At 63.1% G+C, this 27,994-nt stretch overlaps 2 protein-coding genes across 2 annotated transcripts in view; one reads left to right on the plus strand and one right to left on the minus strand.

The window, feature by feature from the left end:
* The first annotated feature begins 295 nt into the window (after nucleotides 1-295).
* NKX6-2 (NK6 homeobox 2) lies at nucleotides 296-1,497 on the plus strand. Its single transcript, XM_065894742.1, has 3 exons — nucleotides 296-701; nucleotides 792-964; nucleotides 1,243-1,497. Exons 1-3 carry the CDS (start codon nucleotides 296-298, stop codon nucleotides 1,495-1,497), a joined length of 834 nt encoding a protein of 277 aa, XP_065750814.1.
* A 3,462-nt stretch (nucleotides 1,498-4,959) lies between these two features.
* INPP5A (inositol polyphosphate-5-phosphatase A) overlaps nucleotides 4,960-27,994 on the minus strand; it is a 183,950-nt gene continuing 160,915 nt past the window's right edge. Inside the window, exons 10-15 of the mRNA XM_065894444.1 lie at nucleotides 24,379-24,474; nucleotides 24,209-24,283; nucleotides 18,319-18,392; nucleotides 8,529-8,640; nucleotides 5,868-5,936; nucleotides 4,960-5,040 (exon numbers count right to left, since the gene is read on the minus strand). Of these exons, the coding sequence (XP_065750516.1) occupies nucleotides 4,960-5,040; nucleotides 5,868-5,936; nucleotides 8,529-8,640; nucleotides 18,319-18,392; nucleotides 24,209-24,283; nucleotides 24,379-24,474 (507 nt within the window). The remainder of the gene's footprint in view (nucleotides 5,041-5,867; nucleotides 5,937-8,528; nucleotides 8,641-18,318; nucleotides 18,393-24,208; nucleotides 24,284-24,378; nucleotides 24,475-27,994) is intronic.

Here is a 27,994-nt window from a genome sequence, read left to right on the forward strand (position 1 = left end):
GCGCGCCGCCTGGGGGCCCCGCGGTTATCAGCGCGTCCAGCCCGCGCGGCGCGGCGCCGCTCCGACCGGCCCCGGAGACGCCACCGCCGCAGCGCGGAGTACCCCCGCCGCCGCCCACCCCGCGCCGGAGCCGCCGCCCTCCCTCGCGCCCGCCATCCGCGCCGTCGGCGCCCGCACCCCGAGACCCCGCTGCAGCCGGCGCCCGCCGGGGTCGCGCGCAAACTTCCCGGGCCGGCGGGCGCGGGCGGCGGCGGCGGGGCCCGGATGGGCGCCCGGGCCGGCGGCGGCGGCGCCCATGGACGCTAACCGCCCGGGCGCGTTCGTGCTGAGCAGTGCGCCGCTGGCCGCGCTACACAACATGGCCGAGATGAAGACGTCGCTGTTCCCGTACGCGCTGCAGGGCCCGGCCGGCTTCAAGGCGCCCGCGCTGGGCGGCCTCGGCGCGCAGCTGCCGCTCGGCACCCCGCACGGCATCAGCGACATCCTGGGGCGGCCCGTGGGCGCGGCGGGCGGCGGCCTCCTGGGCGGCCTGCCCCGTCTCAGTGGGCTTGCCTCGTCGGCCGGCGTCTACTTCGGGCCCGCGGCCGCCGTGGCGCGCGGCTACCCCAAGCCTCTGGCCGAGTTGCCCGGGCGCCCGCCAATCTTCTGGCCTGGCGTGGTGCAGGGCTCGCCCTGGAGGGACCCGCGCCTGGCCGGCCCGGGTAAGTGGCCCACCCGCGGATTCGGCGTGGGGCGGCGGGGCGGGCGGGGGCGCGGGGCCGCCGGCCGCGCTCACCCGCCCTCCTTTGCAGCCCAGGCCAGCGGGGTCCTGGACAAGGACGGCAAGAAGAAGCACTCGCGGCCGACCTTCTCGGGCCAGCAGATCTTCGCCCTGGAGAAGACTTTCGAGCAGACCAAGTACCTGGCGGGGCCGGAGCGCGCGCGCCTCGCCTACTCCCTGGGTATGACCGAGAGCCAAGTCAAGGTGAGGCGTCTGCGGCCTGGGCGGCCCCCCGCGGGTCCCGCTGCGCCCAGGCCCACCCGCTCCCCCGCGTCCTGCGAACGGTCTGCGAGCGGCCGTCGGCCTTGGCCTCGGTCCCGGGGGCGCCCAGCCCTGCGGCCCGGCCCGGGCAGAGGGGTGGCCTCGGGCGTCCCTCTGCGTCCGCGCGGCCGCCGGCGTCTCCGGCCGGGCCGCCGAGGGGCCAAGCTGCCGCGGGCCGGGTGCTTCGGGAGGCGCCGCCTGATGGGCATCCTCCACCCCAGGTGTGGTTCCAGAACCGGCGGACAAAGTGGCGCAAGCGGCACGCCGCGGAGATGGCGTCGGCTAAGAAGAAGCAGGACTCGGACGCCGAGAAGCTGAAGGTGGGCGGCTCGGACGCGGAGGACGACGACGAGTACAACCGGCCCCTGGACCCCAACTCGGACGATGAGAAGATCACGCGACTGCTCAAGAAGCACAAACCCTCGAACTTGGCGCTGGTCAGCCCGTGCGGCGGCGGCGCGGGGGACGCCTCGTGAGGACGCGGCGGCGAGGCCGGACAACCAGGGTACGGGACGCGGGCCGGCGGCCCTCGCCAGCCGCCCGCGCCGGAGTGTGTATATATATTTTTACAGAATAAGTTATAAAGCGGCCTGGCTCGGGCTCGGCGTGCGGGGACCCCAGAGCGCCCGCGTCCCTGTCCTCGGCGTGGGCGCGGGATCGGGACCGCCGCTGCCGCGCGTCCTGAGAGGAATCACTTTGTATAATCAATAAATTATTTAACACGTCCCCCGTCGGAGCCGTGGCTCCCGAGGCTGCACCGCGTGTTTCTTCCTTATCGAAAACCGCGGGCGAGGCGCGGTGGCGCGGCCCTCTGCCTCTGCCGGGCCCTGTGTCCCGGGTCCCCTTGTCCAGTCTTCAATGCCGCGGGGTCCGCGCCTTCGGCCGAAGGGGCGCCTGGGTCTGGCGCAGGTCCGGCTCAGAATCGGGGTGCGATGGAGTCCCGGTCGCCTCGCGCCCCGGGTTGCCCCGGCGGCAGCAGCTCGCAGGACCGAGGGCACCGCGAGGCCCGGCGCGGGCAAGGCGGCCCCGCCCGAGAACCCTCGGGCTGCCGGCCAAGGGAAGGGGCCGCCCGGGGCCGAGGGCCGGGAAGAGCCAGGACTCGGCGAGCGGGAGCGGAGCCGACGGCGGGGGGATGGAGCGGGGCGCTGGGCGCTCGGCGGCGGCGGCGGCGGCGGCTCCTCCGGCGCAGGCAGCTGTGGCTCGCGCGGGGCAGCAGGTAGGACCCCTTGTCCCGTCCCACCCCGCAACTCCACCGGCCCCCAGCCCGGGGCGCCCTCCCCAGGGCTCTGGAGGCCCGCTGTTTTGTTGGCTTAGGTGGATGAGGTGTGGGCAGATTTAAACACATTTGGGGTTGCTGGAAAGGGCCAGGTGAACCCCCGCTCCTGCCCCACCCGGAGTGGTGGCTTTCCCCTTTGGTGGGTGTGGGGGCGGTGAGGGGCGCCGCTGGGCCCTAGCTCCTGCTGTCCTGCTTTGCCCTGATTATGTAGGTTGGAACGTGCCCAGCCTCAGTAGCTACATAATTTGAAGTAAATCAGGTCTAAAATTCATCAGCACCGTACCACTTCTCCTGCGGTTCAATAGATTGTTTTCATCGGTGGAAAGCGGGGTTTAATTCAAACCGGGACTACAAAGAGAAATCCAAGATAATCTTGCTGCCCCGGCGTCGGTTCTGTCGGGGGCCCTGGAGTTTTCTTTGCCCGTTTGACCCTGGGATGCAGGGGAAGCACGTCTGGCCAGTGCTTGGACCTTGCCCTCCTCCTGGGCAGCTCCTCCGGCCTCCACCCGGGGCACCTCCCTGGATCGGCCAGACCGACCCGGCCCCCCAGCCCCGCGGAGGTCCGGGAAGCCCTCTCTCTGGCCTGTCCCTCACCCCGGAATCCAAGGGCCAGGATTCCAGCTGACAGCAGCCTGCGTCTGCTCTGGTCCACAGAAGACCACCCCATCCGTGCAGACTCCGGACGCTCCACGTGGCTGCATAACTGAATATAAAGGGTTGTATTACTGCAAGAAAGATCCTTCTTGGAAGGCATTACTGAAAACGTTAAAGAGAAATGTAAAAGGCTGAAGTTTTGTTTTTTGGGTGTTTTTTGCTACGTGGCTGCATTAATTTAAAATACCGACGTTCTTCACTGGCTGGTTTTCTAAGGGAGCATTCATTTTGTTTCAGAATTTATGCGAGTGAACTCTTCTTTCAGCTCAAGTTAAGAGCAAAGGAATTTCCAGTTTTCAAGTTTGGAGGAAAGCAACACATTGATGTAATCTCATTTAAACAATGCTGAGGGGTAAACCCCAGCAGTAACCTCTGCAGTAAAACCCAAAAGATGATCTTTCTGCTCTCACGCCAGAGCTCAGCTCTGTAACGGCATCTGACAGTGGAGTCCCGGATCGCCGCCGAGCGCCGAGGCACCGCAGGCTACGACGGGCCGGAGCACGGGAGGAGGAAACGCAAAGCAGACGGGATATTTTCACCACGATCGGTTTTATTGCTTAGGGACCGGGGCGGTCATTTCCAAAGGCCTCCTGAGTGACCGACAGCTGAAACCCCGCTGCACAGAACCGCCGTGAGTCGGCCAGAGCAGAGCGACCGCAGCTGGACGCAGACCCCGACGGTACCGTCAAGGACACAGATTCGGCACGTGGACGCCGGCTCACTCGCAGCGGCTGTGATTTACCTAAAGCAAGCTTCTACCCAGCGCCTTCACCCAGCCCAGGAATTCTGTAGTGTTAAAGCAAGTTCATAAAACGTTCGTTCGTGTTTCATCCGTGGGCCCTGGGACCACCTCTCACGGCTCCGCCGGGTGCCAGGAGCAAGTACGTGCAGCAGGGTTACGACAGGTCGTTAGAGGTTCAGCGTCCAAGGACGCGCACAGTTTGTTTCTCTGGATGTTTTTATACACAGGCCACGTTACAAGCAGTTTCTATCAGAAGCAGACTAGCTATTTTTATTTCTCCCATGATATTATTGTTTTATGTAGAATACTTGGCACCATAGAACAGTAACAAAAGACAGACAAGACGGTTTACAAAATTCTTAAAAGGTACACCCGAGCTAGCTATAAACTTCACATTCAGTTCTTAATATTAGACAGAAAAAGGCCTAGGAGTCTCCAACTGCTCGTATGGATGTGCTGTGGTCGGTCTGACCCCTGACGTCTCTGCTGGGTCGTAGTACTTGTTGTATAGCTTTGTGTGTTGACGTGCACGTAACCAAACCCCTAGACGCCAATTCTACCTGCTGATATGACACTCAAGCGTTCATACTGGAAAGTATATTTAGCGTAAGTTTTGGTAAGGTTTATAAATTATTTTTAAAAAGTATATATTTATATATATATTTATATATATAAAAATGGAAAGCAGCTGCAGTGTGATTCAAAAACCATGTAACATGGCAGTAGAGTGACTAACAGGGAAGAGGGGCCTCCAGAAGTGAAAGCGAGGGCCACGCCGCCGGCCAGCAGAGCCCCGGCCGCCCCGCCACGGAGGGGACTCCGAGCCCTGTGGGGTTTCTATGCCGGACAAGCTCCTCCACGCTGACAATTAAAAATCGAAAACCGTGAAGTCTGAAATGCAGAATCTCTTTGCTGTCTATTAGAGTTTTGGCGACAGGACTGTGACTTATTTAAAAACTCCCAATGTTTCTACTTGATGTCACACGAGCAGACACGACAGTGAGGTATGTGAGGCTCGTCCGGAGCGCCGTCCGGGGCTGAAGCGGCGTGTGGGGCCGGCCGTCTAGCAGTGGCGCTCAGGCGGGTCTGTCGATGCAGCTGTCGGAGCGCGCGGCTCCTTGTGCTGCAGGGGGGTCTCGCCGGGGGTCCCCTCGTGGCGCTGGCATCGCTTCCCTGCCGTGGAATCAGCCATTTGTTAAGGGGACAGACACACCACAAAAAGCTCAGAAAGGTGAACTCGAGGGAGGAGGCATATTTACCACCAGTTCACTGCACCACACAACACTTGTGCACACGTGCGTGAGGTTTACCTGCCCCGGGCGCCATGCGGAAGGCCAGGAACACGGGCTGCAGCGGGAGAAGAGAGGCTGTCAGAACCGGGCGCCCAGACCCCGCTCCCGGGCTACCCGGCCGCGGCCCGCAGGCCCAGCGCCGGGCCCCAGTTCCCGAGGAGCTGGTGGGACTGGGCGACCAGAGGCTAGAGGCAAAGGGCCTTCGTGTTCTCTAAAGACGGTGTTGTTTCCAGATAAAGACAACGTGAGAGCTGATTTCAGGCCCAAAGAACATGGGGAAGGACAGAGCCCGTCCTGGGATCCGGCCCACTGGGTAGTGTGGGCGACCCGCCCAGAGGCCCTGAAAATGGGAAACGGTGAACGTCTCTCACGTGGCTGATGGTGACACACGACCCGTCACCACACCCCCCTCGGAGGGGCCCGGGCCAGTCACACGTACAAAGTTAGTCCCGGAACAAATACTCGGTGTTTCCCCCGAGGCACTGGGTCAGTGACACGCCCGTCTCCCGCCCGCACTGGTGGTGGGTGGTCGCCGTCGGAAGCCAGGAATATACTTGAGTGCACGTTCAGGAAACGGCCTCCACAAATAGCCAGTGGTGGACACAGCCTCCTTTTACAAATAGTAAAACTGTGTATTTTATTCTACTGTGACCAGTCACTTCTGCCTTATCTACCTGCCTATCTAGCCCCTACCCACCTACCTTCTGGTATGTCATTAAAGTTAAATAAAAACAGACCAACTTGGCCTCCTCTGTGAAGCAGACTAAGGAGGCGGAGAAGAGGGGCAGTGGAAGCAGAGTCCACCACGGCCCCCAGCCTGGAGAGCCCACCACGGCCCGCCCCTCGGGCCCAGCCCCCAGACCGCGGCACGGCTCTTGTCACCTTGTGGTCTCCCATGCAGACACTGGGCCCGATGTGGTCGTAGGTGACAACCTTCTCCTCGCTCTCCGACTGGGAAAAGCAAACAGAGGGAGAGGCATGGACGGCGGAAATGGTGGGGTTTCCTGGGAAAGCAGCGAGCGGGTGGCAGCCCAGCGATGCTCCGCCCGCGGCCACCCTGCCCACGTCTCCGTGGGGCTCTGGCCGGCTCAGAGCCGCCAGTGTGCCTCTGGCCCCTAGGAGGGAGGTCCGGGCAGTCCGGGCAGCACCTCGGCACCCGACTGTCCCAGGTGGGAGGGCTCCGGCCTTGGGAGGTGGCGACACGGGCCGCTGGTGTGGAGCCCGAGCTCCCCTCTGCCTCTGGGCCGGGCCCTGGACCATGCTCGCCGCAGTCGGGGCAGCTGTGAGCTTTCTTTCCAGCTGTGCCCCCGGCACTGAGGAAGCCCACCCGGTTCCTGTTTGCCCTGTTGCCATTTGTTTGTGACCCAGAACTCCCTGTTCAAACGAGAACAGACTCCCCGAACGCCACGCTGCCGCACCCAGCGGTCTGCGCCCAGTGACGCAGGCTGTGTGCACAGGGTGCCCTCCCTCCTCTGCCGGCCTACAGGCACCTTAACTCCAGGTGTGCGGCCAAGGGTGTGTTCCCGCAGTCAGTCGGCTGTGGCTCCAACTGGGCCAGGATTTCACATCCTCGGCTGAAGCGTCTGAGACTATAAACTGAATTATCTTTAATGCGGCGGGAAGCTTAAGGTCAGATTTACTTTCCAGCATGGTCGCTGCCAGAAGGCATAAGGACAGACCCCTCTGCGCATCCTTCGCCATCACAGCACCTCCCCGGAGTGGGGAAACGTTCAAGCGCAGCGTGGTGATTTACAAAGGCAGCATAAAACTGGATTTCCAAGTGCGTAGTCGTGAGACAGGTAAACAAATTAAGCGGGCGCCGCTCACCTCGCCGCGCGTTCAGCATGCCCGCCACCTCCGTGTTCCGGGGCCGGGAAGCAGAACGGACACGGTGCCGAGGTGACCGAGCGCGGCATGATGGGTGACGCCGCGGAAGCTGCTCGCACCACGGCCAGTGGGCTGGTAACGCCTGCCGCCCGCCGGCCAGCCCCCAGGGGAGGGCCTGCCGGGGCTACCACCCCCCCAGGAAGGCGCTGGGCCCTCCCCACACTGGGCCACCCAGCCGAGCTCTGTCCCCGCTGTGTCTGCAGCATCAAGTCTCGGGCCCCGAAGCTGACATGATGTGAACGCAGGTAACACAGCCTGCAGTGCCGCCTTCTGCTGGACCCGTCTGCAGCCCTGGGCAACCCCCTCACCATCCTACGCACTCCTGCTGTCTTGGTGGGTTTACCGCAGGATGTCTTTTTCCCTGGAAGAGGACACTCGCCTCTTCTCTGCGCCCCGAGGCCCCTGAGGCACCCTCTCTGGACGCAGCCCTGTGCTCAGCTCGCCTGCCGGTGTGAGCCGCTATGTCCACTGTCCACTCTCTGCTTCCTCACGTGGCATCTCAGGGCCCCAAGGGCAGGCCTAGCAGAGAGGGCAGGGCTGCATCCAAGGCCGGGCACCAGGCATGCTTGCCCGGGTCTGTGTGGTCAGGGCCAATGTCCCGTGCAGCTCCCTTCGGGAAGGCTGCTTGTGGGAGTAGCCCAGCCAGCGCCTGTCCTCTGTGATGTGCTCTCGGGGCGGGCGTGTCACAGCCGGGCGCAGGCCCTTGCCCCCAGGCCCCGTCAGAGCAAGTTCACCGCAGACCCAACGCGTCCCCACCTCCAACCCGGGCCCAGCGGCCTCCCTCCCCACGCACCCGGGGGCTCTGGCTCAAGGCAGAGCGTGGAGGGCTGGCCCGCCCCGGAAAGGCCAGCAGCGGGGCCTCCTGGAGGGGGGCTGCAGGGGCTGCTGAGCAGGGGGACGGGCGTGCACCTGGGCAGGCCAAGGGGGCTCTGCCCTCCTGGCTGCGTCTCTGGGTAAAGGGCCCGGGGTCCAGTGGCGCAGACAGGGCTCCTTGCAGCAGCCTCGGGGGCTGTGGAGGGTGGTGACTAGAGCCCAAAACGTACTGGGTTGAGGTTGGGGGACGGCCTGGGCCGTGGGGACCTCCTGCCCCCTCCTAGCTGGCGGCCCACATCACGCAGAGGCCAGACCGCTGCCCTGATGAATCAACGCACCTCGTTATTATATTTTTTCACTGATGGGGTTGACAAAACCAATGCAGATACTGATTCTTTAGAGCAGCCCTCTTGTGTTAAACGTGGGCATTGAAAAACCCCGGGAAATCCGGAGGCTCCAGGAAACTCAAAGTCTCCCCGCACCGAGTCTCACGGGGCTGCCTCCTGAGTGCTGGCCGTGCATCTTTAACTTCTCAAGCCCCAGTGTGACTCTGGCTCTGATTTACAACTTAGGAAAATAAGGACGGACTTCACAGCTCCCAAGCTCTTTCGAAGACAAGAGCTCATTGACCCCCCCCACCCCGAGGACACAATAAACTAAACGATTCCTAAAGCACTGGCGACAGTTTATGCCTATTTTGAATCCAGAAAGACACTGGAGATCGGGCTCCATCCCAGCCCCGAGAACGGGGTCAGGGCTCATCCGGGCCGGCAGGAGGGCACGTCCCCTGGCCCAAGGCTCCCCACCCGCCCGGGCTCTGGCCCGCACAGCCCCCACACTTACCCTCAGAATCAGCTCCTTGGCGGACGGGGACATAAGGACACGGTCACACCAGGCGGGGCACCGGGTGTTCATGTACTGCCTGCCCTGGCTGGAGTCCTCACTGTATGGGTAGCTGGGGAGACAGGACAGGAAGGCACCGGTCAGCAGCCACGGGGCCCCTCCTCCAGCCCCTCCTCCGCGCCCGGGGGGAGGGTGGTGTGGGCTCTGCCCCACGCACCTCAGAAAGGCCGAGCCTGTCCAGGGTGAGAACAGGCAGACGGAAGTTTCCAGAATAAAGTCAAAGGACTGTTCCCCCCCAGCACTTCAGATAAACCCTCCCCAAGGACATGGACACGTCCATTAAACTTGGTTTTATTTTTGGATGCGGCCTACAGCCCAACGAAAACCTGCCCAGGAGCCTACGGACGCCTGGGCCCAGACTGACGCCACACCCATGTCCCACCGAGGCGTCCACCTCAGGAAACGCCCAGGTGCCCGGGGCCGTGGCCTTGGACCTTCGCTGTGGTGGAGTGTGTGCCTGGTCCTGACTTACTGCCCTGGCCGCACGGGCCCTGCTTCCCGCCCACCGGCCCGGTGCGGCAGCGGGGAGACGCCTGGGGCCCCTTGGGAATGGAGCCACCACAGCCGACCGACTGACATGGCGAGAAGCAGGTGGGGCCTGTGACCACCAGCTGAGCCCCCGACACCCTGCCACTAGCCGCCTGGCTGAGGCCCAGAACTCACCGGAACCTCCGGCTCCGGGCTCTGCACTGCTCAGCGGGCCCGCCCTGGTCCATGTAAAGCTGCTCACCCCACCCCGTGGGCATTTGGATTGGGTTGCACTGAACTAACAGCAGGTGCATTTAACCAGAATGAACTAACGGGCTTTGGGAGACCCTCAGCCGTGCTCCCTGCACACCCATGAGGATGGTGGGTCTGCTTTCTCGTGGTGCACCTCCTATGGCCTTCAATACAGTCTGAATTTTTTCCTTGCCAAGGTCTAATGTGCTTTTTAGGCCAGCTCCCAAATACCACATGGTATCTGCTGTGAATGGCGCCGTACTCTCTATTAAATTTTCCCGCGCTTTCAGCTGGAGGAGAAAAATGCCACCGTCTCCCTGAGCTGCTCTGTCCTGGGTACCTGCTCGCGTGGGGCCTCTGCCCTTCCTCCCTCCCCCTGTGGCCCGTGGTCAGGGTCCACAGAACCCGCATTAACGGTTCTCAGCCTACTCCATCCTCCAGAGCGTTCCACGCACTCTCGCCAGAAACGGCGACTTACGGCCCCAGGCCCTGCAGGAATTTAGTTCATTGAAGACGCAAAGCAGCAAACACGGCTACAAACAAAACGTCCCTAATCTCTGCTTCTAACAGCATTACCCTTGCTGACAGCACGGAGCGCTGACCACCCGACAACTTCCTTCAGGGAAAAGGGCGGCCAACGGCGGGCTTGTTCAGGCACGTCCCAGCCTAGCTTGGCTGTGGTCCTGAAGGAGCGACGCTTGCCCACCCCATCCTCCCGGGAGCTGCAGGAATCGGGGTCCGCACGGGCCGACCCTGAGTGCCCAGCGCAAGATGTGCTGAGCACGGAGCAAGCCCCCGGCCCCCTCCACTGGAGGCCAAGGTCAGGGGAGAGAGCGGCCGACAGGGCTGTGGTCGGGGCTGGGAAGGTCGTGTGTGCTCTGAGCCCACCCAAGCTGGTCCTTGACCGTGAGGCGGGGCGGGCCAGGTTCACCTGGGCGGACATCTGCGGTCAACAGGTCTGGGAGGTGGAGCCGGCCACCCCGGGCCTCGCCCACGCCCCCCGCCAGGCAGGAGCCGCACAGACGCACGCTGCTCCAGGAGTGCTGAACGGCCGGCTCAAAGCATCCCTCAGGGACGCAGTGCAGACGGGAGTGGGACCGAGTCCCGGGGGCTTCAGGAACCGCTGCGTGACCTCAGCTGCACCCATGACGTTGCTACGGGAGAGCCCTCGGGAGCCCTGGCCGTCGGGGGTCCCACTGAGGCTGCGCCCCAGTGCCCACAGAGCCCCCTGGGGACCTGCCCGGGGCGAGCGTCCTGCGTTAGAAACGGCACGACAACCCCACTCAGGTAAGTGACGGACAGTCCCCACGCACACCGCGGAGCCATCGTCACAGGGTGTCCGGGCCCGAGTCCAGTCCCCCGTCCACCGCCAGGAGCTGACTGACAGGCCATCACGGGGACAGTCAGCCTGGTGAGGAGTAACAGGGAAGGGCCCGGGAGGCCCGGAGCCGTGACAAGCTTCCCCCTGGGCCTTCAGTCCGTGTCCTCAACCTTGCTGCTGCCGTGGGGCCTGCCCACGTGTGATTCAGCAGGCAAAAGCAGCTGGCCGTGAGGGGCGCCCTGGCCGGGACAGGCAGGGCGGTTGGGGGCGGCACCCTCACCCCACGGACCGGGGGCCCTTGCTGTGGACAGACTCCCGGAAGGGGCCAGCCACTCCCAGAGCCAGGCCAGGAGCGAGCAGGGCGGTGCCGGCGCAGACGGGCCGGGCAAGGCCGGCATGGGCCCGAGAGGGGGGCCCTGCCCAGGCCGCTCCGAGGATGGCCCAGCGCTGCCTGCCGGGGCTGCCAATGATTAATGCTCGCTGCACACGCGGACTTATCTGAAAGCAAACGCTGCGCAGGGCGGGGACGTGGGACGAGCCGCCGGCCTGGCCCCGCGTGGTGGGGAGTGACGCCACAACGAATGGCTCTGCGATAAAGCTAACAATCGCCCACCTGTCCGCCCAGCCCCTCGGGCTCCTTCCCGCAGGATTCAGGATGTGGGCAAGCGGCCCCCTTGCCAGGGCGCTGCCAACAAGGCTCGGCCTACATCTGAGCGGCGGGCAGGCGGGTGGTGTCACCAGGGCCCGAGGCCAGCAGCCAGGCCGCGGCGGCACAAAGGCCCACTGTGTCGGCCGCCCGACTCCGCAGGGCCGGCCGCTGTGTGCGAGAGACGCGGGCTCAGGAGGACCCTGAGGGTGGAGGGGGCGGGGGCCCCTGAACCTGGCAAGACAGGCCCAGTTCTCACCGAAGCGGGAGGCGGAGAATTGGGGGTGCTGGGGGAGACCCTCCGGGGCTTCTCGCTCGGGGAGAACGTGAGTGTTCCCAAGTCACGGCCCTGCTGAGGGCAGACGGGCCCGCCCGGCCAGCAAATTGGCAGACCGTCCACCCGTGCATGGCAGCCCCGGAGGCCGGCAGGCAGTGGCCGCGCAGGAACTCAGTTTCCAAACACCTGAGACTCCTGGGAAAGAAAAGGAGGCGGAAGGAAGCTGCACCTGAACTGGGCAATAACATTCACACTGCCGTGGGGAGGAGGGGCCCGTGGTCAGAGCCATAGAGCTGACCCGGCTCTGTGGACACAGGTGCCCGCAGCATCCCCGTGGGGCGACCGGCGGCTTCCCTTCGCCCCTCAGCGCTTGCCCCCGTGCCTCGGTGTGGGCCGTATCCACCCGGGGCTCGGTGACCAGCTGGACAAGCTCCCTGGCTCCCTTCCCAAGAACAGGCCGGGCACACAGCAGGGAGCTCAGCCTTTCTGTCCAATTGTCACCATCTTATACTTATCGTTACAGACAGGAATCTATAGATGGTCCAAAGTTGAATTATGGCCCCAAAAGAAGTCTGAAAAGTGCCTCCGAATCTTTAATATAAAAATAACTGTATCCACTGGAGAGAGACAGCCTCCTCTGGCCAGAGCCGTGTGATATATTTTATCCCTGTGTTGTGTATATTTTTGCCGTGTGGTATATCTCATCCCTGTGTTGTGTATATGTTTGTCTTTTTCGAAAGCTCTCGCTGGGTCTTTTTCTGTAATTAATTTGCCCAGTAAAAACCTTTTTCCCACCGTGGAGCGTTTTTGTCCGTCCTTGGGAAGGTGTGACTTTTCTCCGGCGAGGTATGTACTCTGCTGTGCGTCCGTCCACCTCTGACTGTGCGTCCGTCCACCTCCCTGGTCAGCTTCACTCTGAGGCACACGTGGCACGCAGGGCCACAAGCGCAGGGGCCGCAGCAGCCCTCCACCCCCCGGCGGCTCCCGCGCCACAGACAGCAGCGCCCGGCCCCCTGGTTCCCGCTGCTCCCAGGCCCGCGGGGAGCAGCGGTCCGGCCGCTTCAGCAGCCGACATCTATCCGCTAAAGGCGGCGTTTTGGTTACTTCCAGGTTTGGGGAGTTCTCGGCCGTGACGTGTGGACCCCCAGGGGCCCCGAGACCCTGTCAGGGGCTGGAAGGTAAGCTCTATGTTTGCGATTACACGGAGAGGCTACTTGCTGTTGTCACGGTGTTGGGGGCGGTCCCCTCCTCAGCCCCACCCAGGCAAAGCCACATGAATGCTTCCTTGATTGAATCTCAGGCCTGGGAGACACAGTTTAGGAGTCAGTGGGACAAGAGGGGAGCGTGTGGGGCGCATCCCGCCACCTCTGGGAATTCTCGAGCCTCAGTGATGGGAGGCTTCCTGCGGCGGGGGCGGTTCTGAGGGCGCAGGTGGGCAGCAGCGCTCCGAAGGGACTTGGGTCCAGGGCAGGGCTGCGTGCAGGGCCGCGGGAGGATTCCACACCACAGGAAGCCTGCTGCCACCACATTAGTGGAAAAGGCAGCTAAGCCATCTCATCTTCATACTTTGATCTCTTTATTTTAAAACCAACGACAGTGACTCAGAAAAACACTCTACGTTAGAAACTCCCTGCTGGATGCACAGGGCAGGCTTTGGTGGTCACCTCTGGGGCGTCCCAAAGCACTGCCACTCACGCCGGGCCATCCTGGGGGGCTCCCGCGATCGGCCCAAATCCGGGTTGAGAGTGGGAGCCGCAAGCGGACGCTGGGCTGGAGAGCAGGGAGGGTGGACAGGATGACAACACAGGACACGGAAAGCTGACTGTCGCCTTGTCCACTGCAAACAACCAGCCTCGAGGCCGGTCACACAGACAGACCAGGTGGGCATGGCTCATGCCAGCGGCTCTGCATCCCCTCGAGGCCGGTCACACAGACAGACCAGGTGGGCACGGCTCATGCCAGCGCCAGCATCACACTCTTTGCCCACCAGTTATTCTGAGCACGAACTTAAAGCCTTTTACATCACCAGCACGTGGAAACACCACGTGGCCTTAAAGGCCTTCATTTGGCCTGGTCCCGACTGCCGTCCCTGGCCACTGGGGGTTGGCGGGCGTCATCTGGAGCGCAGGGTGGGCCCCGGAGGGTCTCTGTGGCGGGCACCCCGTGCGCCCACTAGCCTGGCCTGGCCGCGCTCCCTGCCTCTACCCCAACCCGCCGGTCACTTCGTGGTTGTCCCTCACGAAGATGCAAAACTGTCCCCGAGGCTGAGAAGAACGAGAATTGAAGGCTCTACAAACGCCTGAAATATTAGCACCTCTTTCAGCAAAGTGACACACAGCATTGAGTTACAATCCATTAGGAGTGGAGTTCTGTTAGCCCGCGGAGAACAGTCACGAACGCCTCTGCTCAAGAAACTCGCCCCCGCCCCCCTCGCTCTCCTTAGGAGACCTGTCTGCTCGAGCATCTCTGAGGACTGTCCCGGGTATGCGATTAGCCACAGCCTGGAGCCACGGGGGCCCCCGTGGCCTCCACTCCAGGCTCTGCACTGACCCCGCCCCCAGCCCCTGGCCCCCAGCAGCTGAGAGCTCGCCTCCACCAGAACGGGGAACAGGACTCCACAGCCAGTTTGCGGTGACTCCACTGCTTGGATAACAAAGGCAAAAGGCGCAGAAAGGTTCTGAAAACCAGGCGCGACGGCCAGAGGATGCCGCTCAGGACACCCTGCTCCCGTGGCACTGCCCGTTGGCACCAGGGATGCCCATGGCTCTTGCTAATTCCCTGGCTGACAAGCTGGAGCAAACAGGCCTCACAGAGAGGAAAGCTGGGTGAGGACAGGCACGACGGCCTGGGGTGCCCACTACCCCTTGAACGGACACTGCCCACACCCCCCGTCCCCCGCCCCCAGGAGGGGCCAGAGTCCGGCAGCCAGTGAAACACAGACCGTCCCCACAAACGCCCAGAGTCACGTGTGAGGGCCCATGGCCTCGGAGCCCAACGCGCCTCTGTCCCGACCGCCTGGCCCACGTGGGAGGGAAGGGCCGTTTTCACAGAACGGAGTCGTGAGGATGACACGGGCCTCGGGAGCGTGGGAAGGGGCTGGCGTGGCCCTTCTCTGTGACTGAGGGGCTGCCACATGCACACCCCGCCCTGCCCGAGGCCACGCAGACAAACGCAGACGTGGTGTCCCTCACTGACCAGCACGGCTTCCGGAAAGGTCCCAACGGGCTCAGCCACACCAGAAGAAACAGAAGCGGGAGGTTCCGCCTTTCCACCTCAAAGAGCGCAGCGTGGTGGAGCCTGGACGCAGGACGGCCCTGTGGGCAGGACGTGCAGCTGGCGGGCACCCCCGCAGACTCCTGCCTCCTTCCAGGGCGCCTCCCCTGCCCACCTGCCCCTTCCTGCCCCTCCCCGCGCAGGACCAGGGCAGCCCGGGCGCCAGGCTCCTCAGGCGGCTCCTCAGTGGCTCCCACCCCTCAGCTCGGAGAGAAGCGATAGACGGACGGTCTGCAAGGAAACCACGCCAGGCCAGAAGCCCCCAACAGCTTCCAAGAGCGGGAGATGGCCCTAGGCTAGCAGCTGTGCACAGAGGACACCCCCTGCATGCCCCAGAAACACTCCACCCGTGCAGGCAGTGCATACACCCAGGAAGCACACGTGCATACACGTACACACACGAGTTTTGCACCACACGCGCGAACTACACACAAGCTCACGCACACACCCCCATGTAAATACCCGTGTACGTGCAAACACCTATTCGCTCATATGTGCACATACCATGCACACGTGCAAACACGGCTCATGCACACACATACCCACGCCTGTACACAGCCATGTACTTGCACGCACGCACACCCACCCCCACAAACAGGCCCATGCGTACACACACCGTGCACACGTGCATACACGACCCACCCCACCCCGACATACTGCACACACCCATGCACACACCCCCACATACCACACGTCTGCATACAACCATGTATGCGTACAACTCTGCATGCACACGTGTACACCCACACCACGTACGTACACTCCGTGTGCACACGTGGATACTATATGCACACACGCAAACCCATGCACTGCACAAACACACGCAAGCAGTCTATAATCCGATCGCATACATCCTGCACACACGGTACACCCACGTGCACGTACTATGCACACACGTGCACCCACACCCATGCGTGCCACATCCACACGTGCCTACAGTGTGCACGGCAGCTCACACACACACACACACACACAGCACGCCTGAGATCACTTATTTTCCGGCACAGTCAGAGACCACATCTGGGTACCAAACCACACAGCCACCGTTTCTAACCAAGTCCCTCCTGCTGTCCCGCTTCTGCTTCCGCTGACATTGTCCCATGTCTGGAACAGCCCTCCAGACCCCACGTGGCAACCCAGGGGGGCTGTGAGCTCTACCCGATGGTCACAAACATGCTTTGAAAATGCAACAGAGCCAAGGGAGGGGATGGGTGTGACCCAGGCACCAGACGAGGGGGAAGATGGGCAGTGCGGGAGGGGAACGATGACCCCGGAAGCGGGGCAGGGGTGGGTGACTTGGACAGTGCGGGGAGATGACCTGGGCAGTGGGGGAGGGATGGATGAGCTGGGCAGTGGCCAGAAGGGCCTCAGGACCCTTTGGTGGGTCTTGCACCACTGGCTGTGACAGGGCTGACAGGCAGGTATATTTCCTACTGTGAGCTGGACCCCCAGCTTTGGGAGCTGATGACTCAGTCTGTAAACCACGATTTTTCCCACCTCGGAAGACTTCGAATGCTACCTCCCAGTTAAAGGGAGAAAACCCGGCCCCTAAATTGATGGTCCTCCCAGTGCCCCCGGAGGCCTGCCCCACCCAGGCCACCTCCCTCGGGTGGCAGCCGCCACCTCCAGGAGGATGGGGGCCTCTGCTGTGACGGGCTTGCGGGGGGCACCCGCGGCCCAGGACACCACACCTACAGCATGGGCACATTCCTAATGCACCTGCAAAGTCACAGGACGTCCACAGGTTCCCAGACGAGGGCGGGACCTCTCGGGGTCATTCTCCTGCCACATGAGTCCATCAAACACCGAGGCAGGTGTGCCCCAGACTGAGCGCGGGTGCCCTCGAGGTGCCCGCAGCCCCAGGTACACTGACGAACCCCAGGCCCTCCCTGGAGTTCCTCCGGCTTGGCACCAGAGCATGCCCACCCCCACCTACCACTGGGATCTCAGAGGCCGGGGCTACGGCCACCTTCCGGGGGGACGGCCCTTGCTTCCTGGAGACCGCCAGCCGGGGCCTGGCTGGACCACGCAGCCCTGTCCCTCCCGACTCTGGACGTGCCAGTCTCTCTGCTGCCTAGGGGTGGGGGCTCGTCCCTCGGCCACCTGAGCACGGACCACGAGGTCCTGTGGCCGGTCCTGCCTGCATCTTCTGCACCTTGCACCTGGGTGACCTTCAAGGCTGCGGCCTTTGGGAGACGCTCGAGGGGCTGACGCCAGCTCCGGGCACACGTGTCCACAGGGCTATGCCTTTGGCAGCCCCAGGCCCCCTCCCTCCTGGCCGGCTCCACAGCCCTGAGAGAGGCGCTGGACCCCGGTCAAGCGGGAGGGACGCTCCAGATGCCGGCACTACCTCAGGAGGCGCGGGCCGAGCAAGTCTCTCAGGACGTCTTTCGACTTTAGCTGCACCTGGGAGCACGGTTCACCGCACGTGACGTGTACGTTTAAAGTAGCGTCAGAGACTGGGCAACGTGGTGGTCAGCACCTGGACGGCATTGCTGAGGGCCGCCCTTCTGATCCTGAAATGCTGAGTCACGAGTTCAAGGGTGTTGGAGCCGCTGCTGGGGGCCCAGCAGGCACCCCAAGGGCCCAGGTCCCTGCTTCCCTGGCCCCCGAACCTCGCACCGCTGGTCTGGGCACCGACCCTGAGCTGCGAGCGCCCGGCCGCCTTGGCCAGAGCCTGGACCCGTAGCGAGTCCCATGTCCAGTGGATGGTGGGGGGCCCTTCAAGCCTGCACACGTTTGACCACCGGAGTGTCCCAGGAAGCAGGGGGTGACCTTCAGAGGGAGCCTGAGAGGACCTGGCCCACCAGCGCGCTCTGAAGCCAACCGTTCCTCTGGCGTGGATCTGAGGCGCTTACTGCCAGGCCCGACGCAGACGGGGGGGGGGGGGGGGGGAGCCAGGCGGCGCTCTCGGCCTCACTTGCTCACCAGGTCCCGTCTACCTGAGAAAGCTTCCCTGAAGCTGCCCAAGGCCCGTTTTCTCCCAAGTGATAAGAATTCGTACTTGGAATCTACGAAAGGAGAGAGATGGGTGGGAGAGGCCCGTGATGGGGCATCCGTGTCTTTCCAGACGGGCCCGCGGGCCGAGCGCCCACCCGGTGTCCTGGCCACCTCGTAATCGTCTCTCTCCCCCAACCCCGGCCCTCTGCAGCCCCGGGCTGGTCGGGAGGGAACGCACTGTTATTGCTGCAGATTTCAAGACTCTGTGAACACCAGAGCAAAATCCAGCAAAAGCTTACATACCCGAGAAAGACAAACACGGACAAACCAAACCAAAACCCCCGCCACGACGGTTCCAGAAAGATCCAGAACATAGAGCTGCCTGTGTGGGTCCCTCGTAGGCTAATCTGAGGCCATGTTGGGAGAAAGGAGCGAACAGACCCCTGCTGTGCTCAGTGGGGGGTGGGGGAGGGGGAAGAGGCACAGGTGGGCACAGACAGACGCACGGACAGGAGGACAGTTACCTGCTGGCCCAGCGAGCGGCGGTCCTTACCTGGGAGGGAACGAGATGTCCAGTTCATATAGTCTGTCCTTAAAGACAGACAGCTCTTTGTCAAATTCTAAGAGCTGAAGAAAAGAAACAGAAAAAAATATAGGGTCACTTTGGTTTGCCTCCCAGGGGGCACCAAGAAGCCCTGGGGGAGGGTCTGTCTGCAGCAGGGACCTGCAACTTCCGGGAAACAGGTGTTGCTCCAGCACCTGCCCTGCACATCACCCGGGCCGCGTGCAGGCCTCCCGAGGGCAGGCCCCCCGGGCGTGTGGCCGGAGAGACCCGGGGCACCCTGCAGGCCCTTCTGTGCGAGGCCTGCTCCGGACTCAGCCCCGCTGCCGCCGGCGCTGGACCCACACTACCTGTGCTGATTGGCCACGCAGGGCCACCTCGCCCTGCTGAGACCACGCGGTGCTGCCGCCGTGGGCGCTGGCATCGCCTCCGAGGTGCCCTCAGGCAGTGTCCAGCAGGGGGGACACCGTTTTGCCCAAACTAAGTCAAAAGAGTAAGAGCACTGACCTCACACAGGAAGATAAAAAACAAGACCTGGCCCTGAGGGACCCTTCAGAGCCACACCCCACGGGGCACCGTGCCCCCAGGAGGGAAGGGCACTGGCAGTGTCTGGCCACCATGGCCACGCACACCCTGGGGACGCGGTCATCACTCACGTCCCCTGCAGCTGTGCGGGAGCCCGAAGCCACACCCGTCCTCTCCCCCTCTGCTACCTCATCCATCACTCCCAGAGCGTGCAGTTAGCGGTGCTGTGCACACAGCAATTACTGGGCGCCAGGCTGCTACCTAAGCCACCTGCACGTGGCCCTCGCCGCTGAGCCTGCGTGCACCAGGCCAGCCATCGGCCGGTCAGAGGGAGGCAGAGCTGACACCTCCCCCGGCAGGAGCCCTTGATGGCGTCTGTGGTTTGCGTGGGGGGATAAGCCAAAGCTCCTTTTGCATAAACGGGACCACTTCAGACACAGCTGCCTGATTTCAGTCTCACACAGGTTCCTGCAGCATCCTGGACACCTGGAGATGGGGGCACAAAGAGCCTCGGACCCTGCCTGGCGAGGCTTGGATACTGGACCCCACAGGTGACACCTGTTAGCCCATATCTGCTGCGAAGAAGCGCCCATGGCAAACCTCACCCCACTCAGCACCCCCTGGCGGCCATGCCAGGGGCCCTAGGGGTGCACGGCCAGGAGAGGGGATGCAGGATGGGGAGGGGCATGGGGTGGGGGAAGGGTTTGGGGATGGGGGAGGGGAGGCACAGGGCGGGAGCTGTGGGTACGGGAGGGGAAGGGCGGCGGGGGGGCACGGGGGGGTGGCCGAGCCCCTCAGCTTCCCGGCCCCAGTGGCCCCTGCCTCTGCGTCAAGGAGAAACACACCCCACTTCCAGGGAGCAGCCCAGGCCAAACAGCTTCCGGAAGGCTGCAGAGTTAGCACCTCAGGGGTGCCGGGGATGGAGGAGAACTGTGTGTGTGTGTGGGTGGGGGGGGTGAAGCATGAGTGTGAGGCCTGGACCAGTCCCGTGCTTACACGTGTTTGCACGCACGTGGGCCTAGAGATGCCCTCGCATCACACTCGCAGGTACACACACCCCCGCGGAGGCCAGCTCCAAGCGTGAATTCCTGGCCTTCGCAGGTCAGACGGGAAGACAGCCGTGATGCTGCGTGGCGGCTGCAGGCAGGCGCGACCGTCAGGAAAGGTGCATCCGCGGCACCCCTGACGACCGGCCACCGAGCCCGACGCTGGCGGCGGCCTCCTCCCCACAGAGGACTCGGTCCAGCACCTGGGAACCTGCAGGCGGTGAGCGGCCCGAGCCTCACCCACCGAGAGCTGCCAAGCCTTTCAGCTTCTCCCAAATTTAACTCAGACCCTTGAGAGAAGAAAAGGAACATCCTGGACAGTAAGTCCGCGAGGCGTCCTGGACAGTAAGTCCGCGAGGCGTCCCGACGGGCTCGCCGCCCCGTCCCGTGCGCGATGGGCACACGCGTGTCCGCAGAGCCCCGCACGCTCGCTCGGTGCCGCTGCTCCGGCCCCGCCGCGGGGCCTCCCGCCGATCCCTCGGTCGGCGGCGGCTGTCGCTCCCACAAGGCCCGCTGCCCGCGTCCTTCCTGTGGGGCCCTGGCGCTCGGGCTGCTCTCCATCTTCGCGTTTGGCGTTCGGCTCAGGACTCGCCGAGCTCCTGAGGACCAGGCCCTCCGGCCCCGCCTTGAGCCTCCAGGCGCTGCCTCCCAGCGACCTGCGAGGTCTGCGCCGCGCTGGGGTCTCAGCTCCGCCGTCCGGCTGCGTCCGTCCTGACGCTTAACCCACCTGTGGAGACTTCCACCTCGGTGACTGCTGCTGGCACTTCTCATACCTTTTAATCTGCCTGCTTTTTTCAGGGTATGGTATTTGTTTGTGTTTCTGATGCTTTCACGTTTTCAATACCTTTAAATCTCATCTTATAATTTTTATCAAGTATTCAGTTATCTGATGTCTGTGGACTCTCTCTACTGTGGAGTGCTTCCTACAGGCTTTGTACCCCGGGCTGTGTTTTGCTCCTGCTGCCCCACGGCCCCCACGGCTCCACGCCCTGAGTCCACGGGAACGATGGGGGATGGAGCCACGGCTGCTGCCACAGGAGGCCAGCGTGAGGTGTTTCCGATTAGAAATGACAGTGCATTTCTGTTGAAAGGGTAATCTGTATCTCTCTGAGATTTTTCACAAAGTGGTAACTAATTTCACATGTATCTTTAACATTCTTCTTGATTACAAAGTGGAAAACAGAGTAGGGCGTGTGTAGACAATGATTAAGCGGAGGCTGGTCGTACGTATCTGTCAGGCGCTGTCCCGGCTGCACACATTCCTCAGTTACTGCAGAGACGCCGCGCTGATGAAGGGAAAGAGGCCGGAAAATCGATGCGCCCTGAGCTGGAGCAGTTGCTACACACCCAGAAAACATCTCTATCCAACAGGCCGAGCGTGGTGAAAACTCACGCGCCCTGCCCTGGGACAGCCGCAGAAAATTTAATCTCTCCAAATCCTCACCAGGGCACTCCATCCTGCAGCCCTGACAGCCACACTTATAATTAATTATACAATTTCGATGGGAATATCGACTAAACAAAGCTATAAATCATAGAAAAAGTCAATAGGCATGGACACATTCAATCATGTCCCGGCCAATGATTACTACTCTTAAAATACAATATTTTCAGAGCCAGCTTGAATTAAATTTCTGTCAGATGGGAGCAAGGCTGGTGGTTGATCAAGGATGCGATGGATTTGGGGGCCGAGGCCGGAGCAGCACATCCATCCTGCTGTGGGCGTCTCGCGTGAAGGTGAGATGTCCTCTGAGGGCTCCGCAGGCCATGCATCGTCCCCCAGGGGGCTCTGGACGCCCGCCTCCCAAGTGGGACTGACACGCCGAGCTGCCAGGGCAGTTACCGCGGAGCCTCGGCCCTGCACCACGGGGACGCACGAGGCCACCCCCTTCCCCGGAGATTCCTGACCCGACAGGCGGGACCACGGGCCTTCCAGACCCACGTGTAGACCTCGTCTCCGCTTCGACTCCACTGCATCTTCTCATCTGAGTCAGCCTCAAACTTCTCCCAGATATTCAAACTAACTTTGCTCCACCTTAAAGGAGCACAGTTTCACATGGTGAATAAATACAGAACTAGAGCTTACGTCTAACGGTGACATCTGTAGTTTCCAGGGTGGTGACACATTCTCTAAGTGCTAACCGAGGGCAGCGGGGACTCTGGACCCACTGTGACATCCCTGTGCCCCCCCCCACCCCCGCCCCGCATACCTGCCTCAGGACCCTGTTTCTCCCTCACACGGTGGACCTTCCTTCTCGCCAGTGTCCTGGCTCCTTCCAGAATGTTCTGGCCCCCTGGCCACCCCAGCGCCACTCTCTGTGTCCACCGTTCCCCTCCCAGGGTGCCTCCGCTTTCTGCTCACCCTGGTAACCACACTGTCCCTGGCTTCAAGGGGCCGTCTCTGTGCTAGGGGCCCTCAAAGCCCACCCCTCCCGCCCTACTCCAAGCTCAGAGGGTCGCACGGCTGCCCAGGGAGCGGACGGCACCCCGAGTCTCCTGGGCACCTCACCCCACACAGGCACACTGAACGCGTCGTGTCCCCAAACCTGCCCCACGTGTTCCGGGCCTGGGAAGTCATAGGACGGCAGCCAGTCACGGCCGCGCCCTACAGAGCCTCCCGTCCAGCCCAGCAGGGCCGCAGCTGAGCCGTGAGTGCCGTGTGCTGAGCCCAGGCGCTGCGGGACACAGCAGGAGCCCACCTCACCGGGACCCGAGGCCCCCTGCACAGCCGAGCTGGGAACTGGCCGCGGGGACGCGGGGACGCAGCACGACAGGCAGGGGGAAGTGCGTGAGGCGGCTCGGAGCATCCGCGGGGGCAGAGGTGCCCCCCGTGCGGCTGCAGGAGGGGTGGGGGGTCAGCACAGAGGCCCCGGGCGTGAGCCGCGCCTCAGAGGAGAGGTCAGGGTCCCGGGCTTTACCCGACGGCAGTGGGAGGTGGCCAAGGCCCAAAGCTGGGCCTGACTGGGTGGGCGTGTGACCAGGCCCGGGCGGGCTCCAGGCTGGGGGTGGACAGAGGGGCAGGGGTCGGGAAGGAGGCAGAGGGGGCGACGGCCGGCGGCGGCAGACTCAGACGTGTGGCGAGTTCAGGCCCAGGAGCCGCCGGACGTGCAAGGCGAGGGAGGCCCGGCAGGGGACGAGGGCTTCCGGGGAGGACAGGAAGGTAGGGCGGGTTCACGGGCTGGCAGAGTCTGCTGGACATCTGGAGAGCCCCTCTCCACTTAGACGTGAGCCCTCTTCTGAGCGCCTGGCACGAGAGCTAGGGGCCCTCCCACACAGAGGCACGGAGCCCCCAGCCGGGCCGGTGTGAGTGCTCGGAGGGGCCTGAGGTAGACGCGAGACAGAGGCATCGTCCAGAGCTGGAAACTCAAGACCCAACGGGTGACCAGGCCACTAAGGGGCGCCCAGGGCACAAGAGCTGAGCTGGGGGCAGAGGGGGACCAGGGAGCTGACCCATGAGGGGTGTGGTCCCGGGGGGGATGCTTCAGAGGCAGGCCCTGAAATCCAAGCACCATCCCTGGCCTTTGGGATAAAGACGTCCCTGAGGGGTGACAATGGTCTTGGTGGCAAGCAGGTGAGGTGGGGTGAACCGGGAACTGAAAATGGGGACAATGGTACAGACGGCCCCTTACCAGGGCGGAAAGACAAGAAAGGCCCCCAGGAGGCGGGAGGGGGGAGGCACAGGTGCACACCTGGGCGTGTGGTGAGGCTCCCACAGGTGTCCCAACCGCCCTCAGGCGCCGATGCGTCAAAAGCAGGCCCAATTGGCGCACAAGAAGTAAAGGGCACCGCAGGTGCAGGGCCCCCTCGGCTCTCCCGCTGCAGGGGCCGTGCCCGCCGGGTGGTCTGAACTGCAGGCATCTGCTCACACATATCAATACTTCCCTCTGCACACACACACACGCACACGTGTGTTCGCAGCCACAGAGATGCCCCCGCAAATTTGCACGGTGGTTCTCTTCTTTCCAAAGGAAGCCCAGGCCTCTGTGGGCCGGCCCTGAGCCAGGGGTTCCGCGCCCAAAGCTCCTAGCCCTCTGCCTCTCACCGGGGAGGACCCCAGTGTTGAGAGCCACACTGGCCGGCACAGGCAGCGAGGCGGGTGGCCGCAGCCCAGCCGGCGGCAGGACGCGCCCCCAGGAAGGGCCCAGTGGAGAAGTGACGGGAGGGTGAGGGTTCAGGAGCCGACCCACAGGCTGTGACGGCACCGGGAAGCATGGTCCTGGGAAAGCGGGGGCGTTGGGAGGGGCCGGGGGCCAGCGCCACCCCACAGCAGCTGCCGGGGGACCAGCCACACGTTGGATGCCAGAGCTCACCGCGGTGCCGTTGTCGTCCCGGAAAACCTCCTGGTTGAAGTAGTCAAAGAGCTTCTTCTCGAGCTGGAGCATCACCTGCCAAGGGAAGGGCCGTCAGAGCAGGCGGGGCCCCACCTGTCCCGCCGCGGGGCCCACAGGGCACGGCACCCACCGCACCTACAGGTGCTCACCTTCCGGTCGTTGTCCGACTCTCGGAATATCAGCTTCACGACTTCGTTGGTGTCGGCGGCCCGGACGGTCTGCATCGTGGCCTTTGTGCAGAGAGTCTGGGAAAGACACGGAAGGAGCTCAGTCCCCGGAGACATGCCAGCCCGCTGCCCGCCTCCACCGCTCCCCGACCTCGGCTCAGGGGCTCACACCTCCCGTGGAGGGACCCGCGGCTCCAGACACGCGGGGCCGCACACCCGGCCCTCTGCCCGCCGCCCCAGGCTGCCCCGAGGACCAGGGACCCTGGGGGCCTGTGGAGGCTCCGCAGGGAACAGTCTGACTGGCGGTCCTCCACAGCCACAGCGGGAGGGACAGTGAAGGGCAGCCAGACAGACCCCGGGGGCAGCACGGGGGACACAGAGGCCACGCCGGGGGCCCTGGGCAGGGACGCCCACCAGCTGCGGCGGGGCAGACGGAAGGGCACGGGTGACAGGCTGACTGCAGATAGGCTGAAAACTCTATTAAATCCAGGCTCCTTTAGAAAATCCTTCCTGTCCCAACCTGGGTGTGGGGTGAGGAAAGGCAGCAGGATGGGGGTTAAACAGGGTCGCTCCCCAGTCAGGACGAGGCTGGAGGCTGGCGCAGAGGCCACGAGGCCTGGTGCAGTTAGGGGCACCGCAGGGCCGCGCTGACCACACCAACACCGCAGAGACGAAGTGCAGCTCTAAACGGGCTGAGAGACACCCCAGGTGTACGGCAAGTGCCGGCGAGGATGTGCGGAGACCAGGCCCCGCACACCTCCCTTCGGGAAAGTCCATCCACGCGGAGTCCAGAAAGGACAGAGCAGGGGCCGCGGGGGCCAGGTGGGGTGAGAAGGTCACAGCTGCATTTCAGTTCGTGTGTAAGTTATACCTCGATAGGGCTGTTTTGGAAAAAGCACTAGGTGATTTTTATTAAAAAAAGAAAGAAAGAAAGACCACCGCAACTGAACTAATGTTGACTTAAAAAAAATCCTCTTTGTCTAAGAAGCCCTCGTGAGGCCACTTCATGGCGGAGCCGGGGGCGGGGGGGGGGGGGCGCTCAGAGGCCGCGGGGCTCAGAGGCTCGAAGCAGCCAGCTTTGCGGGAGATCCTCCAGCAACAGGCCCCAGGGCCCGGGGAGGCCCGGAAGCCGGAAGCCGATCCCCCTTGGGCCGCGCGCTCCAGGACAGGCATTGACATTCAGAGCACAGACAGCTACTCAGGTCAAGCCCCCCACACTGGCTTCTGGACTCATGTGTCACAAATCAGTCTGGCTGCCTTCAAACGGCCGGATTAGAACAAGCGCCTGGACCATCCGGCCCAGCGCAGCCACCCTGCCCAGCCCCCGGCGAGGAGGTCACCCCATCCAGATGCTAAGGCGCTTAAGTGGCTTAAGCACAGTGAATGGGGAGCGCTCGGCAGGCAGACGGCATTGTAGCCTCTCGGACGCGATTCAGGAAATTCATGGTCTTCTCCCAAAGGCATCTGCTGGAAACTTTTAAAAAATTGCTTTATCTCTCGCCACTTCAGATGGGCTCCCAGAGGATAAACATCTGACCGGCCCAGCCCTTGCAGGGGCCTCGGCGAGCCTCGGGCCTCTCTCCCACACCCGCCAGGCCTCCTCCCAGGCGGGCCTTTCAATCGCAGTCGTGACCACTCATGCAGAAACCCCTGGGCCAGGGCCTTTCCGGCTCGCCTCCTTACAGGAAGGCATTTTCCTCTTTTGAAAGGAGAAAACAATTTCCCAAATGTTATTCTTAAAGAGCCGTGTAAGATTTATTTCACAATCAGCAGCGGCAGGAAGGGCACAGGAGAGGCGGCCCAGCACTGTCCTACTGGCACCCGGAGCCCCTGGTTTTTCGCTTGGAATTTAGGGGCACAGGCTGCTGGGGCGGCGCCCACAGGACCCCACGCCGGTGTCAGCCCAGAGGCGCAGTGTGCCGCATTTTCTGCGAGTCCCGCAGTCTTACAGCCACTGAATCCGCACAACCCCCTGGGGCTCAGGGTGCCTGTGCAGCTGGCCCCGCTCCTCCCAGAGCTGCCCGCCCCATTGCCCCCATCCCGCCGTCACAAACGCTCCCCACCAGGGTCCAAATTCTATGCACACAGAGCCCCTGGGGTCCCCACAGGCAAGCCCACGAATGCGGCCTTACAGAACCCACTCTGCTGTCTGCCAGACTGGCGCGGGGGTAGGGGGACAGCCAGCCCCGTACCCGAGGACAGGCCCTGGGATCAGCCAGGAGCTGGTCAGGAACATTCGAGTCTGAGAAGCCTGACCTGGGGGATACGGCGGGTTTCAGAGTCTGGGTCACGATGCGCCTTCTGGAAAGTTTGGGCGGTAAGTTTCTGTCTGTGGAGGTCAGAGGCACACCGGTCGTTTTCTCATTGTAATTGCTAAGCTTCTAAATGGTAAATAAAAGCCATAAGGCTCTCTTCTGTGCATCCACTTTGAGAGGTAGTAGGTATTAAAAAAAAGCATCTCAGTTGCGTTTACTGATGGCTCGCCAAGGCTTCAGACCCAGTTACTGTGATTCCAGAGACCCGGCTTCTGTCTGGACCCAGCACGCTAGGCCCGGAGGAAGGGGATCCCCCAGGAGCCCCAGCTGACACACACCCCAAGTTTCCAAAGGACCTAGTGTAGGCCGGGCCGGTGGGCACCTGTGGTCGGCGTCCAGGACGTGCAGTGTATACAGGGGGGCACGCCTGGGGCTGGGTGTCGGGGTAACTAGAGAGATGGTGACCGTGTAACGGAGCTAATGGAGCCGGGTTCCAGGTGGAGGGCCCTGGTGGGGCAAAGGCCGGGGTGGCAGCGTGAGAGGTAGAGACAGGGCCTGAGGGGGGCTGGGGGCAGGCAGGGAATGGCCGGCGGGCCACACGGTGTGGAGGAGAGCTGAGGGGACACAGCCTGTCTTACAGAGCTCCCAGGTGGCCAGGACAGAAATTCAGGGCATGCCCCATCGTCACAGGCCTGCCCAGTGGCCCAGCGGGTTTGTTCTCTCCTCAGAGGCAAAAAGAGAATCAGAACACACTTCCATTCTACCTATTCTCTCCACCTGCGAAAACATAGGAAGCAATGCAGGTATTGGAAGCATAGTTCGAATGAACACGAATAGCTGGTCTTGCTTCTGTCTGCAAAGCCCGGTGTGGCCTGGTGACTGCGTCTGGGTCTCTCTCCACCGGAGTCGGGAGTCCCGACATGTGAGCGTGCAGGGGTCTCTGAGGGACCCCGAAGAAGCCCACCGGCCCACAGCCCGAGTGTGGGCCCTGCCCTGCGGGTTCTAGACCCCGCGGAGGGTGCGGGCGCGGGGAGGGGTCAGCAGGCGCTGGGGCTCGCCCCCCAGGGTGCTCCCTGCCAGCCTGGCACGCGGCGCCCTCCCCTCGTGCCCCGCAGGGCGCTTGGGCCTCCAGACGAGGGGCCGGGCTCAGGGGGACGCCTCCCGCCCCAACGACACCTCGTTCCCGAGTTATCCTGGCGGTTGTTTACGAGTCTGACACAGACTGGGTGTTGGTGGAGGCACGGACTCCCTTCCGGCAGCCAGCCCCCCAGGTCCCCGAGAGCCACAGGCGCCCCCCATTCTCAGCGACGGGCCTCACGCCCTGGCTTCTAGGAGGCTCCGAG

Source organism: Phocoena phocoena, chromosome 16 (genome assembly GCF_963924675.1).
Source record: "Phocoena phocoena chromosome 16, mPhoPho1.1, whole genome shotgun sequence".
NCBI lineage: Eukaryota > Metazoa > Chordata > Mammalia > Artiodactyla > Phocoenidae > Phocoena > Phocoena phocoena.